Here is a 17,638-nt window from a genome sequence, read left to right as displayed (position 1 = left end):
GCTAGGCATATTTATATTGTCTCCAATTTCTATTTTCCAGTCAATGACTTCTAGTGGCAGGCAACTAAACAAATAACTTGCCAATTATTTAAAGTAAAACCAAATCAAATAACCAAACCCTAGAAAGCACTAACCGATTATGATCACTGCTTCAATTCATTAATAAACAGCAAGAGTTCTAACATATAGCTGATTAAATATGATGATCGGTAGAAGAAGATCACATGTTAATCTAACTGAAACTAGAGAGAGAGAGAGATGGAGAGCGAAATTTACTTAAAATATGAAAGAGAACACACATATATGTACCTGTTATTGAGACGTCTTGAATGAGAAGAGCACAGCAGAGGAGAAGATCGACCACGGTAGAGGAGAAGAGGATGAGACGTCTTGAGCGTGGAAAACCTAGAATTGTGCGTTTGGTTTTTTTTTTTTTTTTCTTTTTCTTATTTGTTAACCCGTGGGTTTTAACCTTGGTTAAGAGAGATGAGTTATGGTCCATTAGATTTAAGTAAATTGATCCAAGGGCTAGGAAAGGAGCCTCGCACTTTAATTTCAGAGCGAGGCATCGCTCTGGATAGGATCTGTATATATATATATATATATATATATATAAACACACACACATATCTATTATATATAAACATACACACACATTTATATCTACATATTTATAAACACACACACACACATATATATATAAAATAGTTTACGGGCTTTTATGGGCCGGGCCGGGTTTTTGCGGGCTTTTTGGCGGGCCTCCATCGGCCAACCAAGGCGGGCTTTTTGACGAGCCGGGCAGGGCCAAAAGCCCTGCGGGCCGGCGGGCCTCCATCGGCCCACTTGATCCGTGAGCTTTTTGATGAGGCCTACCATCAAGGGTGGGAATGGGGTAGGGTTTTTTTTTTTTTTTTAAAAAAGAAAAAAAGTAAGAGATGCGTATTAAGTATTAAGATGTGCGAACAAAATTTTCCAGAAGAAAAAGGAAAAAAAAAACATATGAAGAAGACACCAAATTAATATATATATATATATATATATATATATATATATATATATATATATATATTATTATTAACTAAGAATGTAGGGCCCATCAGGATTTAAAAAAAAAAAAAAAAAAATCTAGGACTGAATCGGATTTGATACGGTTCGAACGCGGACTAAACTGATTTATCAAAAAAAAAAAAAAGTGAATGATCATGGAAGAGTCTTATCTTTCTATTTATCTATCTTCTATATTACTATAAATGGGTAGTGGGAGCGGCAATAGGAGGCCTCCGAGTTTTGTGGAGTGACCTCGACGGGCGAAACCTAGGTTTCGTGTAGTGGCGGCATTGGCTTTGTGCTACCCAGACCAAGCAACGGCGGTTCGGCTACGGAGGGGCGGCGTCTTCCTTCGACGGCGGCGCTGATCGACCCAAGAGAAGTTAGGCTTTGGTCGCGGCAGTGCTAAGGTAGTGGCGGCTGAGGGTTTTTGGCTAAGGCGGTGACCGGATTCAGGCTTGACAGTTTGCGTTTCTGGGTGGTGAGGCTTGATCACTACAGAGGCTGCGGGGTCTGGTCAGATCTAGTCGGGGTTTTCGGTGGCATTATTAGGTTGGGGGCGGCAGCATGTGCAGTGTTTGTTCCGGGTCGGGTCCAGTCACTCCTTACCTAGATCGGCGATGGTGGAGGACCAGGGCCGGCCGCCAGACTGGTGATCGGAGGCTGTCTTCAAGGTGGCTCGTTGTAGGCGGGTCTGGTGAGGGGAGGTGGAGGAGATGGGCATTGGCTATTTGGGCCTCCGCCTGCCTGGGTCGCTGTTTGTGGCCTAGCTGGGCTAGCCCATCTTTTTTTATTTGCCTTTGCTGGATAATGTCTGTTTGTGGGCCTTTGGGCATCAGCATAATGCTTTTTTGTTTTTTTTTTGCTTTGAATAATTAATGAGCTCGGCTTGGCTTCTACGTACCCTTTTTGGCCCATGATCGTTGCTGTGTGCTGATTGATGAGTGGCGATGTATACCATGAAGGTCTTAGGCGTCAATGTTTGTCATGTCAGTTGCTTTGATTTAGGGTTAGATAGGTGTAGGGTTTTTTTTTTTTAATTTCTGCTTTTGTTTTCTAGTTTACTTTTTCTTTGGTAGCTCTACTCTTGCAGGCTGCTTTGTTCATTGAGATGTAATACGAGGGATTTTTGAATTCCTCTAACTTGACCGAGAGAGGTCGTTATTATTAATGAAACATAATTCCGCTTCCCTTAAAAAAAAAAAAATCTATACTATCATAAATGGAAGTGAAGGTTTGGTGTCAAACCTTCACCAAATTTTTAATAGCCATAAATACCTTTTGAATAAAATAAACTTTATTTGTATAAAAAAAAGGGTTTTTGTCTATTTACCCCATTTTTAGAGATTTTTTTCCCACTTACCCCATTAAGTTTTTTTAATTCTCTCTTACCCAAAACACTCTAAGGAGGTCTTCCCTAATACCCCATTAAGATTTTTTTTTTGTTTTTTAATTTTTTTAATACCATTTTACCCTTACCCCTTTATTACTTAGAGAAAGAGAGATAAAATGGAAGAGAGAGAAACCATGGGAGACTTCGCCGGAGTCCGGTCACCGGCCGCCGGAATCCAGTCAACTTTCGCCGGATTCTGGTCACTGGCTGCAGGAATCCGGTCAACTTTCGCAGGAGTCCGGTCACCGGCTACCGCCCACCGCAATTTGCTGAAAATCTCACCGGAAAGTTTTTTTGCACCCAATAGACATCTATTGCCCCCTAATAGAGGGGCAATAGAGGTCTATTGCCCTCTAATAGACGTCTATTGCCTCCGATAGACGACTATCAGCCATGTATTGCCCCCCAATAGACGTCTATTGCCCCCCAATAGAACTTTCGGTAGCCGGAATAGGAACTAATCTTCCTAAAATTAGACAGATAAAACTTTGATTCAAGAAAAAAACGAAGAAATTATATCAATTTTAAAACGTCTATTGCCTCTCAATAGACGTCTATTGCCCCCTAATAGACGTTTCGATTACCGAAATGAGAACTAATTTTTCTAAAATTACCCAAATATAACTTTGATTAAAGAAAAAAAAGAGGAGATTACATTAATTCAAAACGTCTATTGCCCCCCAATATATGATATATCTCACTATTGCTTGAAGGCTGAACCCATTATTCCCTCCCCCCGTAGCTCCTTCATGATGATATGCTTAAAAGTTATTTACATCTGAGTCCCATTACAATCTGGGGAATTGATTGTTATCAGTAGCAGTGGGTCCTGCAATCTTGAAACAAACAATCTCCAAAATTGCAACAAAGCCGATCCACATTCCCAAAAAAAAAAAAAAAAACAAAGGCAATGCATAATAATTTCAACCGGATTACTGGAGGCGAGGATCGAACCACTTCTGTGAACTCAAACCCAGATCTCCACCACAGCAGCACCACTAAAACCCGTCGCCGTCGTCGCCATGTCAATCATTGAGCCTCCAAACGAAACCCCAAGCGCTGACTCCAGCTTTTGAACCAAATCCTATTTCGAACTCATTGTGATCTCGTCGGAAAATCTCCGAGCTCGAATTCCGATTCCCTCTCTCGGTCTCTGCTAAGTGATATCGATGGAGGACCTGAGCCCGTCCAATTACAGAGCATTGCAACGATTTTTGGTCTGAAACAGTTGTGTTTCGTCCAAGCTCCGGCCTACTTCAGACGATGCTACGACTCCGATGAAGAGAGAGAGAGAGGGCAGTCTATACCTACCCGGGGGGGGGGGGGGGGGGAGATAGAGAGAGTGCAGATCAGAGAATGAAGGATGAGAGAGAGAGAGAGTGCTGCAGATCGGGGAGAGAGACACAGAGAGGACCACATGTAATTAATTAATTAAGTTAAGGGTAAAACTGTCATTTTCATTTAAACAGGGTAAGTGGGAATAAAAATCTCTTGCTGGGGTAAGTGGGCTAATTTTTGTTCATTTTGGTGCTTTGGGTCAAGGACCCTAAAAAAAAACATCTAAAAATGTTATTATGGCAAACTACCAAAATCAAATGTAAAAGATATTAGGGAAAAAAAAATTGATGAGAAACACAATTTCAAACCAAATGTTGTAGCGGGCAGTTCAATTCCCAACTTTTTTTTTTTGACGAAACAAGAGAAACTTTATTCATCAAACACGATTGAGATCGTACAAGAGGGCATCCGATAAGAAATCCGGAGCATGATTGAACCATTCAGTTTTGATATCAGAATCAAAACTGATGTTTGCTAACCTATGAGCTACCCTATTAGCTTGTCTACTGACATGAACTAACATAAATAAGGGCCAAGTTTGCAGTATACCTTTGATGTCTACTATCAAATTACTCAAACCTGATAGATCTTCAAATGGGGATGAAATAGCATGAACAACAACTAAACAATCAATCTCTATTATTGCACTGTTCACTCCCAAACCCAGAAGCAAGAGCAGCCCATGTTTTATGGCTAGCAATTCGACATGAAGAGGAGAAGTCACAAAGGATTCCCAACTTTTATGCTCTTTAGTTGATGAAATTTTGAGACCTCAAAATAATGAAGTTCTTGCATTATTTCTTTGGGAAAAACCACAGGTCAAAGGCTAGTTAAATATAAATCCAATCCTCAGGATTTACCAAATTTACTCTTACTAAATAACATTTGAAATGTAAAAAGAATAAAAATTGAAAATAAAGTGAACAACAATAATTAATTAGTTTTTCACAACAATGACGAGAGCTCTCATTTCTCTCTCTTGGCAGCGGCAAACCCTAGTTCTAGTGTTTTCCTAGTCGAATCTTATGGCCTCCGATGTCTCCTACCCCTCGTGAAGCCTGTCTGTCATCCTCATCAAGGTCGTCCTTCCTCTCCGTTCAACCTATGGGTTGTGGCATCTGTTTCTTGCTGAGTTGCTTATCAGATTGAGGTGGCGTTCATAGGGAGTTTGGCTGGGCTTGAAGATCTCTCATCGGAGGAGGATTTTCTCAGATGTGGGTTTGTATGAGGTGATTCACATTTGGGACCCTGGATCTGGCACTTCTCTTTTGCAGGGGAGAAGGAGTTGCTGTGATGAAGCCAGAGACAGAGGAGGACGGCTTACGTCATTGGCTGGAGACTTGCTCGATTTGTTTGGACTCGTGGGTTTCAGCGAGTGGCCTTTGAGTGGTGTGTCGTGTCTCTTCGGCGGGCCTCTCCTTTCTCTAGTGTTGGACAACTCTCTACCTTCGGTGTTCTGACGGCGAGGGTTGGGTGGCTGGCGAAAGATTGGGAGTATGGGATTGGGTGACTTGGGGTGCCCAAAGTAATTTTAATTGGGCCTAGGTCTGAGCTTGTTTGTTGGGCTCTACAAGTGAGTGGGCTTTCTCTAGGCCTATGCACTCTTAGGCTCATATTTGGGACCCAGGTGGTTGTTGCTGCTTAATCCGGACTCTAGTTCAATTTTGGATTGGAGTCTCGGTTTCATGGTTCTTGTTCTTGAGAGTTCGATCACTAACGTCCAAGTTTTTGACACCCTTGGTCACCTTCGTCCTCCCGGAAGCCTCACATCGCTCTCTTGAGGTGTATCTCCCAAGTTATGGTTACGATCCTGGTTACGGTTACTACTATAGCTTCGTTGTTGAATTGATATATGCAGTGCAGTTCTTGGTTTTTCAGTTTTTAGTCATGTTTGAAAAGCATTTAGTCATACCCTGGTTACTTTTTAAAATTAGATGCGCTTGTGCATCATATTTTGTTTCATTGCTTTCTTTTTTATGTGTTTGCATTGCTCCATGTATTCATTAGTTTCACTTAGTAAAACTTGTCGTCTTCCCCTTAAAAAAAAAAAAACCATAATAAAAAAAAATAATAATAAAACCCTCAAACTTATTTCTCCGTATGTATATACGAATCTAAGGCTAATCAATTAGTTCGAAGAGAATTACAACATCTTTCCATTTTTTTTTTCCTTTTTTTGTATGAGACAGTTAACCTTCTCCCAAGTTAATAAACAGCATTGTAAATAAGCTACAGTTTTACCTCCAAATTAGACTATACTCAATTTTCCTGCAAAATCCTAAAGGAAAACCCCAAAGGTGGTTGCCAAAAAATCCCACCAAGCCTTGCAAAACCCAGAGACCCACGTACGTTTCCCGAAATGAACTTACTTTAACTTTTTAACCAAAATCAAAATAAAATATCTCCAAAATTCAATATATTGTTTCTCTGGTGATCACGCTCAAATGGAAAAGTCAGAGCTTCAACATCAAGTAGAAATTGAAAAACCAGTTTATGATTAATTATGGCTATACTTAACTATAATGTCCATAAGAAAAGTAATACCCATTGATAAAGATTAAGATAGGTTGGTACATATTACAGCAACTTTTGGTCAAAGACTCAAAAATAGTACAAATTACTTAAACCTGCTCAAGCTGAACATCCTTAGATTTCAGAGGAACATAGTCTCCCAGATAAATAACCTCGAGGTGATCCGATAGAGCTGACTTGTCAATGTTTTCATGGTGGTACGATTTGCAGACGAAATAAAGCACCGTTTGGATGACCAGCAAAAACAGAATCAACTTAAGCAGCAACAACAAAAAGAGAACACCGAAGCCTATCCTGCCCATTATCCCAAAGGACCCAAACACCCATCCATCCACAACCAATGCTTGAAATGAAAACTGAATAACGTAAGCTAAAGCAATGATCTTGATGAAGATGATTGAGACCACCCACATGTTCCCTCTGAGTAGCTTCTTGCTCTTGATCATGGCTTTGATCCCTTTCGTTTCTTCCAACACCGAGACGACGCTAGCCAGTTGCCAGATTACGGTCACGTACACGAACCCAACAGCGTACAAGATCAATAAAAAGATACCAGTTATGACGAAGATGTGGCCGTCTCCGCGTGTGCTGTTTAAGAGAGCTAACCAAACAATTACGACTACTGTTGCCACTAGGTTGTAGAGGAAGAAAGCCAGGAAGGTGCACAAGAAGGTGATCATCACGCGCTTCCAGACCCTTGGGACGACGCTCATGATCTTTCGGAAGGTGATTTCCCGGGCGGTGTATACGCATGCGATGGTGTATACCACGGCGGAGGTGGAAAGGAGGCCGAAGATGAGCATGGCAGTGAAGTAAGCAGCCTTGAAGAGCCAGAAGGTTACCCATTCTTTGGTGATGAGGTCGTTTGTTCTCTTGTAGAGAGGGCTGTATGGTCTCGTTTCGTCCAAGGCATATTCGCTCCGGAGGATCCTGGAGAAGAGGATGTCGGAGACTTCTATGTGAGCCAAGAAGATGAAGGTCAAAGGGAGGATCAAGGTCAAGCTGATTTGGCTGAAGATTTTTCTCCATTTGTATACAATCTTATAGGATTCTTTGTAGATGCCAAAGAGACCAAGGAACTGCAACTCATCTTGTTCCCTATCCATAGTTGCAGCTTTTCCTTGAATGGGTTTATGATTCAGAAAGACAAGTATAAGGTGAGAATAGAAGTTAATTGGGTTGTAGGAGTAGGAATATAGGAAACTAGATTGGACTTTATGATACAAAACTACCCTTGATTTTGCAGGAAACTAGTAGTCATTATCAATGGCATTGACTGCATTCCAATTAGAAAATAGAATAAGTGAGATTTAAATACTAGCTAATGGAAATTCGATCAATTACAGAGTCTCCCACAAGTTTAGAAGAGAGTATCATATTCTTCTTTCGATCAATAATTAAGCTCTAATAATTTAAGAATACTCTTTTCATTCTCATATTCCTAACCTTCATTTTTTTTTTATGAACCATTTTTATTTGGGTACAACCAAACTTAGAATGAGTATTTTTCAATCTTCTCATTTTACATTCTGAAGCATTCTTTTTCTAGATTATTCTTTAGAAATTTTTTTGTTACAATATCAACTAGTTAAGTCACAAGTCATTTTCAAAAAAGAAAAAAAAAATTGAGTCACAATTCATGACCAACCCTATATCTTATTCAATAAGAATATTTATAGGGGAAGTGTAAACTGAACACTTAAAAAAAAAAAAAGTGTTAACACATTTGATCATCTAGAATTTCAAGCATTTGTTGGACTTGCCAACATTGGAAATAGTTCCTTCTTTAGTTTGATCATAAACTTGGAAGAAGTTTGTGCATAATTAACAAGTTATTGCATTAAGAAAAAGTTTGGAAACTTTTTAGCCTCTAATCCAATTCATTGTACACTAAATCCTAGTCTTATCATTCTCACCAAAACCATAACCCAGGAACTTAATTGGGAAAACATTGAAGTGGTTAACCCTAACCCACCACATCTTCTGGTTGTTATTTTTTTCCATCTAAATGAATACATTTTCATCTTTATCTAAAAAAAAAAAAAGATTACTACTTTTACTTATTTTAAAAGAAAATGGCTTAAGACATTATCGCTCCAATAATATCGGAGCTCCTAGGGTTTTCGACAGAAGTTTGGGGAGGCGAGTCTTTTCTTGGCGGCGCTTGTCCTGTGGCGCCCCAACACCGGTGAGGGCCAACGGCTTTGCCGGTGATTGGAGGTTGCTACCAGACAGGTGTGTGATGGGTTGGTGGTGGAGGACGCGATGCGGCTGGGTTTTCTTACCCCTGTTTTGGGTGGCGGCAGCTGGGCTCCTCAGGATGTTTCACGAGGGATATGGAGGCGGGATCGATGATCTCTGGTATCAAATCTGGGCGGTTATGGCTGTGTTAGGCGGGGTGTGGCTGTGCAGATGGATGTTGGTTGGGTTAGGCGGGGTGTGGCTGTGCAGGTGGTTTTTGGGAGGTGGTTCGATGGTGGAGGGTTGGGTGGTTGCAGCTATGTTGCTTCTCGGTTTTATTACAGAGTCCATTGATACCGGCGCCAATCCAGCAGTGGGTGTTCTTGGTAGTTCAGCGGCGGTTCATCTCGGCAGGTCTATGAATTCTGGTGGTATTTAATTCTTTGTTTCTTAGTGCTATTTCAGCTTTTGGTTTAGGTTTTTGGCTTAGTCTAATAAGTCCCTACTCTTTCGAGCTAGGGTTTTGGAGTCTTGGTAGGGTAGGTGTGTCGTGTTATTCCCAGGAATTCAATTTACCTTTTTGTGGTCAAAGTAATGGGGAGAAGCTCCTGCACATGGTCTGGTGGTTTTGGGTCATGGTGTTGAAGGGAGTATCTTTCCTCTTGAGGTTGGCTGTGAGGATGTACTTTGTCTCTTGGGTTAGTATGGATGAAGTGCCGTTGATATGACGTTATTTCCGGGGACTACATGTTTTATTCTCGGTGTCTTCTTGTTGTCAATGTGGTAGTGACTTGCTCTTGCACGTGGTCTAGTTGGATTGGGACACGGTGTTGATGAAGGGGAAGTGGCTGTTTGTAATGTTGGCTGCAGGGATTTATCGTGACTCTCGGAAGTTGTCTTATGCTGTAGCCCGAGTTGAGGGGCGATTAGTTTGGTTAGAGGTTGGGCCCGTTTGGCTCATGGATGTCATCGTGGATTACAGACCTGTAACTAAGGTTGTTCTTAGGGAGGAGAGTGGGGAACTTATGTCCACCACCGGTCATTCCTGTTTTATGTAATCGTGTTATTCTGGAATAAAATGGTTCTTTCATTCTCAAAAAAAAAAAAGAAAAAAAAAAGGCATACTTGGAGTTCAAGGCCACTGTAAGGGTACTTTTCAAAGGTCTACATATAACATTGTCGTTCACGCCAAGGCGAGGAAACTGGCTGTTGTCAAAGTCGTTTTCCAAGTCTCTTCTTGCGATGTTGTGAAATCAATTGGTCATCCTAATCGTGCTCAGTCAACACGCTCATCCGGCCTTCCATGAAAATTCCTAATACTAATTCACAAATTCACCCCTTCGCGATTGCACCATATTTAGGCTATTCATCCTCTATTACGAAGTCTAGAGGAGTGAGTTAGTAATTAAGCTGGATTCTAAACCACAAATTCCAAGTAGTTTTCACTATACTACATACACATTCATGAAACACTATCTTAACGTGATGCCTCATAAAAGGAGTATTGAAATTAGGTATATACTATTTCATTATGGTGATAAAATATAGCAACAAAATATCCCACATATCGTATCTGATATAACTAAATGATGTGCAATTGAAAAGATGCAAGGCCCCATCCATCATTTGAAATTCAATTGTCTTTTTAATTTTCTAAATTTTATACAAATGGGTTGTAATTATTCGAACTAGAAATTTTACATTTGAAAGTTAGACAAAATTACATAAACAAGAGATAAAATGAGGCGGTTCGGGGTAGAGATTTTTTCCCCTATGTTTTCATTATCAGGTTAGTTTGTAAATGTTACAAAATTACATCTACTAATTAACAGTAGCAGCCCACAAGCACCATATGTGTGCAATTTAAATGCCTCGACATCATTCATGTACCAAATGACAAACAAAATAAAGAAATTCATCCTCTGTTATCAAAGATGGGTTGTGTAACCAAGAAAATAAAAAATAAAATAAAAGATGGGCTTTTATGAAAACAAACCGTCAGCCTTCCACATTAACCCCAATTCATAGTTCTTTATTGGTTGCCCTATTGCTAAATTCTACTTCAACTGCAAATCAACCTAAAACAAACAAAGGGCAACATATAGATTTTTTTACATCGGCCAATGTAAATCGAGGAATTGAAGACTTTAGGAGACTTGCTGCTTCTAGAGACGTTGCTGCTCGATTTGACTCTAGATTCGATTAGATTTGATGGATGTTATTGAAGCTCGCTCTGTTTTTAGACGGGTAATCATGTAAAGATGGATTCTCTAGTGAAAGAGATGGAAGAAAAAGAGATTATAACCAAGGCAGTTTGATGGCGGTTAGGTTGTATTCATATGCAGCCGCTTCAGAGGTAGATCGAATTAAGAAAAAAAAAACATCTGAAGAAGACACCAAATTAAAAACAATTATTAATGAAGAATGTCGGGCCTATCAGGCTTTTTGTTTAAAAAAAGAAAAAAGTTCTAGGACTGGGACTGAATTGGGTTTGACAAAGGCCCGGCCCGACCCGTCCAAACCCACGACTGATCGGCCCGGCCCGTTGACAACTGCTACGGTTTCCCCAAATGAATTTACTTTTAACATTTTAACCAAAATCAAAATAAAATATTTCCAAAATTCAATATATTGTTTCTCTGGTGATCAAGCACAAATGGAAAAGTCAGATCGAGCTTCAACATCAAGTAGAAATTGAAAAACCAGTTTATGATTAATTATGGCTATACTTAACTATAATGTCCATAAGAAAAGTAATACCCATTGATCATGATCAAGATCAAGATAGGTAGGTACGTATTACAGCAATTTTTGGTCAAAGACTAAAAAATAGTACAAATTACTTAAACCTGCTCGAGCTGAACATCCTTAGACTTCAGAGGAACATAGTCTCCCAGATAAATAACCTCGAGGTGATCCGACAGGGCCGACTTGTCGATGTTTTCATGGTGGTAAGATTTGCAGACGAAGTAAAGCACCGTTTGGATGACCAGCAGAAACAGAATCAACTTAAGCAGCAACAACAATAAGAGAACACCGAAGCCTATCCTGCCCATCGTCCCAAATAACATCCATCCACGTACAACCAATACTTGAAATGAATACTGAATAACGAAGGCTGAAACATTGATCATCAAGAAGATGATTGAGGCCACCCACATGTTCCCTCTGAGTAGCTTCTTGCTCTTGATCATGGCTTTGATCCCTTTCGTTTCTTCCAACACCGAGACGACGCTAGCCAGTTGCCAGATTATGGTCATGTACACGAACCCAACAGCGTACAAGATCAATAAAAACAAACCAATTATGACTAAGGCGGGGCTGTCTCCGCGTGTGCTGTGGAAGAGAACTGCCCAAACAATTAGGACTACTATTGCCACTAAGTTGTAGAGGAAGAAAGCCAGGAAGGTGCACAAGAAGGTGATCATCACGCGCTTCCAGACCCTTGGGACGACGCTCATGATCTTTCGGAAGGTGATTTCCCTGGCGGTGTATACGCATGCGATGGTGTATACCACGGCGGAGGTGGAGAGGAGGCCGAAGATGAGCATGGAAGTGAAGTAAACAGCCTTGAAGAGCCAGAAGGTTACCCATTCTTTGGTGATGACGTCATCTATTTTCTTGTAGCTAGCGGTGTCCGGTCTCGTTTCGTCCAAGGCGTTTTCGTTGTGGATGATCCTGAAGAAGAGGATGTCGGAGACTTCTATGTGAGCCAGGAAGATGAAGCTCAAAGGGAGGATCAAGGTCAAGCTGATTTGGCTGAAGATTTTTCTCCATTTGTATACAATCTTATAGGATTCTTTGTAGATGCCAAAGAGACCAAGGAACTGCAACTCATCTTGTTCTCTATCCATAGTTGCAGCTTCTCCTTGAATGGGTTTCTGATTCAGAGAGACAAGTATATCTGTATATACTATATATGAGGTGGGAATAGGAGGAGGAATATAGGAAACTAGATTGGACGAAACTAGATTGGACTTTATGATACAAAAATACCCTTGATTTTGCAGGAAACTAGTAGTCATTATCAATGTTGTGCATTCCAATTAGAAAATAGAATAAGTGAGATTTAAATACTAGCTAATGGAAAGTCAATTACTTAGTCTCCCACAAGTTTAGAATTGAGTAGTCTATCATATTTTTCTTTCGATCAATAATTAGACTCTAAGAATTTAAAAATACTCTGTTCATTCTCATATTCCTAACCTTCATTTTTTTTATGAACCCTTTTTTGTTTGGTTACAACTGAACTTAGAATGAGTATTTTTAAATTATCTTCTCATTTTGCATTCGGCAGCATTTCTTTTTATATTTTACTCTTTAGAAATTTTTTAATTTTTTAATTTTTTTTTACAATATCAACTAGTTTAGTCACAAGTCATTTTCCAAAAGGAAAAAAAAAATTTGAGTCACAATTCATGACAAACTCTATATCTTATTCAATAAGAATATCTATAGGGGAAGTGTAAACTGGACACTCAAAAAAAAAAAAAAAAATTAACACAATTGTTCATCTAGAATTACAAGCATTTGTTGGACTTGCCAAGATTACAAAAAGTTCCTTCTTTATTTTGATCATAAACTTGGAAGTTTGTGCATAATTAACAAATTATCTGCATTAAGAAAAAGTTTGGAAACTTTTTAGCCTCTAATCCAATTCATTGTACACTAAATCCTAGCTTAGCATTCTCACCTAAACCAGTAAACCATAACCCAGGAACTTAATTCGGAAAACATTGGAGTGGTTAACCCTAACCCACCACACCTTCTGGTTGTTATTATTTTTTTTCCCATCTTAATGAATACCTTTTCATCTTTATCTAAAAATAAAAAGATAAAAGAAAAAGATTACTACTTTTTGCTTTTAAAAGAAAATGGCATTCTTGGAGTTCAAGGCCACTATAAGGGTACTTCTCAAAGAAGGTCTGCATAGAACAATGTCGTTCACCCCAAGGCAAGGAAATTGGTTGTTGTCAAAGTCGTTTTCCAAGTCTCTTCTTGCGATTATGTTGTGAACTTAGTTGGTCGTCCTAATCGTGCTCAGTCAACACGCTCATCCGGCCTTCCATGGAAATTCCTCATACTAAATTACAAATTCACCCCTTCGCCATTGACCCCTATTTAGGCTATTCATCCTCTATTTAAGAAGTCCAGAGAGGTGAGTTAGTAATTAAGCTGGATTCTAAACCACAAATTCGATGTAGTTTTCACTATACTACATACACATTCATGAAACACTATCTTAATGTCATGCCTCATAAAAGAGGTTTTGAAATGAGGTATACTATTCCATTACGGTGATAAAATATAGGCTCTAAATACTGTTTTAGAATTGATGTATGACATTTGGTGACATAAGATGATTTGTTTCCACAAATTCCATAGGAAATAGTAGAGCAAGAGAATGTTAACAGTTAACACTAGCTAGCTCCCATAGAAAATATCGGATTGACCTCCATTTTCTTCGTCTTGGTCGCCCCACTTCCACTTCGTCTAAAAGATCCATTTCCAAATAACCCAATCAAATTAACAAGTTTATGTATTGACCCAGTCAGTGGACCTAGCTTGGTTCTTTTTTATTTTCTGGTTTTATTTTATTTTTACCATCTATGATTTGTGGCACTATGCCGTTAATAAATCCCTGCCTTTGTTTAGTAGGGCTAAGTGGGCTTTGTCTCGGTCTATGCACTCAATGTGCCTTGTCTGGTCTAGCGAGGCGGTGTGCCATTGTTAGATGGGAGCAACCTCCTAGTGGCAGAATGAAAAAAGGGCTAAATACAAATTACTACCTTGTGGTTTAGGTCCAAAATCAATTCAGTCCCTGAACTTCTAATTTCATCAAAAACACCCCTGCACTTTCAATTTTGATCTAATAGGTCCAATTTGTTAGTTTTCCGACAATTGAGTTATTTAACTTGTTAATGTGGATCATATATGGCCTATGTTTTATGATGTGGTGTCGAGGTGGTCTGCCTTGTCAATTTAGGAGTGAGTCCTACTATTAAAAGTAAATAGTTTTTCAACAAATAATCCAACTATTTGAAAGAATATTAACGAATTGGACCTATTAGATCAAAATTGAAAGTGCAGGGGTGTTTTTGATGAAATTAGAAGTCCAGGGACTGAATTGATTTTGGACCTAAACCACAGGGTACTAACTAGTACTTAGCCCATGAAAAAAAGTGTCGTTGGATTTATTATCCGGCGGCGACATAGTAGGAAAACTGTGATTATGGTAATTATGTTCCATGATTGTAATCGAGTTATCTTTCCGTTATGTCACAGCCGCATCAGGCCTTTATTTTCAAAAAAAATAAATAAAAGATTTATGTCTCAATTAATCCTTTCAGAATAATCAATACAAATCATAAAAGAAAGAACTTCATCAAGAAATAATAGTGTAATTGATATATAACTTTTTTTTTTCCGCCTATGTTACCGAACGGATGATGGAACTTTTGATATCATAATCCTAACTCATTTTGTAGGCCATTTTCTCAAGGGCTTATGATATTATTTATAAGAACAATGGTGTGTCCTTTTTTTCTATTTTTTTTTTTTAAAGGAAACAGAATCAGGTTCCATTAATAATAACGACATCTCTTGGTCAAGCTAAAGGGATTCGAAAATCCCTCATATTACATCTTGATGTACAAATCAGCCTGCATAGAGCAGAGCTACCAAAAACAAAATAAACCAAACTAAAAAGGAAAATGCAAAAAGTCAAAAAACCCTATACCTATCCAACTCTAAATCAAAGCAACCAACATGACAAGCATTGACGTCTAGGATCTTCATTGGTGTACATCGCTACTCATCAGTCAGCACACAACAACGATCAAAGGCAGAATAGGGCAGGAGCCGAGCGAAGCTTAATTATTCAAAACAAAAACAAATTGAGAGATCTGTCACTCCCCCGAAAGCCCACAAACAGGCATAATCCAACAAAGGAAAGTGGAAAGAGAGTGGGCTAGCCTAGCCAGGCCATAAGCAGCAGCCCAGGCAGGCGGAGGCCCAAAGCTAGAGCCCATCTCCTGCACCTCGCCTCCCCAGACCCGCCTGAGGGAACAGCCTCCGGTCACCAATCTGGCGACCGACCGTGATCTTCCAGTATTGTCGTTGTCTAGGGAGGAAGCTCTTTGTCACGCCCCTGATTTTTAACACAAATAAAAATCGATATATAATCCCATAATTATACATGTGTGATCGTTCAGTCATCAATACCAAATACGAAGAAACTTTTTCCCCTTCAACTAAATACATATTGATGCCCTGAACCCACTGTGTCAATATTGACCCGCTCCACAGAGTCATATATTACATAAGCTTACGAATTAAATTGTCAACAACAAAATAAAACGTAAATGCTGCTCAGAGTTAACTATACAACGGAAGTCCTTATCAACGGTAAAGTCACACAAATGGCTTCCTACCGTAAAGCTACAAAGGCGTTACCTCCACTCCAGCCCCGATTATCCTAACCTGCAGGATTAACCCCTACACCGTTTGAATAGTGCACCGGGTTGTCACACAACAAACCCGGTAAGTTTTTGCAAGCCCGTATGAGTAACTCAAAACAGTCAACACAACTCACACCAGAAATAAGGAAAACAACTCACGCTTTGATCCCTTAAAACACGAAATAAAGGAGAATAATCCACCCTTAATTTCCTTTCAAATCGAAATAAAAGAAAGCAACTTACACCTTGGTTTCTTTTAAAACGAAACATAGAAAGCAACACACTCCTTGGTTTCTATCAAATATAACATAGAAAACAACTCACACCTTGAATTCTATCAATCGTACCATAGAAAGCAACTCACACACCTTGAATTCTATCAATCGTACCATAGAAAGCAACTCACACCTTGATTTCTATCAATATAACATAGAAAACAACTCACACCTTGAATTCTATCAATAAAACATAGAAAACAATTCACACCTTGAATTCTATCAAATCGTTAATAAGGAAAACAACTTGCACCTTGTTACCATAAAAACCGTTAATAAGGAAGCAACTCACACCTTGTTCCCTAAAAGCACGTAATCTCATGAGTTAGATATAACAAATTCTTGTTACCCCATGAATCACAATTGTGGCAGACAGACTAGAGCTCTAACTGAATTCATAACCACTAGCTCGTCCGGCCAAAGACGTGATTACCTGATATTCTGCCCAAGGTCATAGACCTTCATTCCTCGAACTTTTCAGTCCCTTGGAATAAAACATTAAAGGAGTCGCACTGGACCCAAAATGTTACACAATTCTCAACATTTTTCAAAACAATCGAAATCAACATTTCCACAGTCATTGTTTTCTGAAAAGCCATAACCCAAAACAATAAATGAGCATAATCATGCATATTATTTTCATACACAAATCTCAATGCTTTTCAAAACAAATCGAATCAACAATTCCACAATCATTTGTTTTCCAAAAAGCCACAATACAAAACAATAAAGAGCATCATTCATGCATATTGTTTTCATAAATCAACAAAACCCACAAATACATATATATTTCACGTAAATATATATATACGTAGTCATCCGCTCAGGAATGCCTACTAATACCAACTATAGTTTGCAGTTAAATCAATAACTCTGAAAACGATAAAGGTAATTCCGTTCGTAAATGAACCTTGTGAGATTACTCACCTCGAAATTCCTGCTGCGTCTTCAATACAGAACAAAACAGACTAACCACCCACTAACTGTCCAAGAATACTTCGTCAAGTACCTAAGGAAAGTACAGCCTTAATTCAGTCAATGAAACACAAGGAATAACGTTCGAAACCCTAAATCGAACCAAAATTTCCAAAGTGACGCCAATTAAGGCGAAACCACATCCGAGACCACCCAATGTCTCCGGAATGCTTATACGATCGATATGTCAAAATCACAAGTCGATCGGACGCTTAAATCCTCAAGGATCGAATCATCAAACGGTCCGAAACAGTAAAAATCACAATATATTCATACGATCTCCAAAAATTGCATATTATTTATCAAAACGCTCGTATCGACGAGTAGATGATATATAATACCAAAAACTATCCATTATATGGCCGGAAGGCCGCCAAAACGCCGCCACAGTCAATGGTGCAACCACCACAACCACCACCGGCCAAAACTCAAAACTA

The 17,638-nt window shown here is 39.2% G+C and overlaps 1 protein-coding gene across 1 annotated transcript; it reads right to left on the bottom strand.

Annotated features, from left to right (window-relative positions):
- Nucleotides 1-11,334: 11,334 nt before the first annotated feature.
- Nucleotides 11,335-12,345, bottom strand: LOC133737575 (uncharacterized). The gene has a single exon (XM_062165106.1). The coding sequence runs from the start codon at nt 12,343-12,345 to the stop codon at nt 11,335-11,337; it is 1,011 nt and encodes a 336-aa protein (XP_062021090.1).
- Nucleotides 12,346-17,638: the final 5,293 nt, after the last annotated feature.

The sequence above is a fragment of the Rosa rugosa genome, chromosome 3, assembly GCF_958449725.1.
Source record: "Rosa rugosa chromosome 3, drRosRugo1.1, whole genome shotgun sequence".
Taxonomy (NCBI): domain Eukaryota; kingdom Viridiplantae; phylum Streptophyta; class Magnoliopsida; order Rosales; family Rosaceae; genus Rosa; species Rosa rugosa.
This window is presented reverse-complemented; position numbering and strand designations above follow the sequence as displayed.

Bases quoted from the DNA above. Each gene is read 5' to 3' on its own strand.
- LOC133737575 (XM_062165106.1), bottom strand. From the start codon at position 12,345: ATGGATAGAGAACAAGATGAGTTGCAGTTCCTTGGTCTCTTTGGCATC.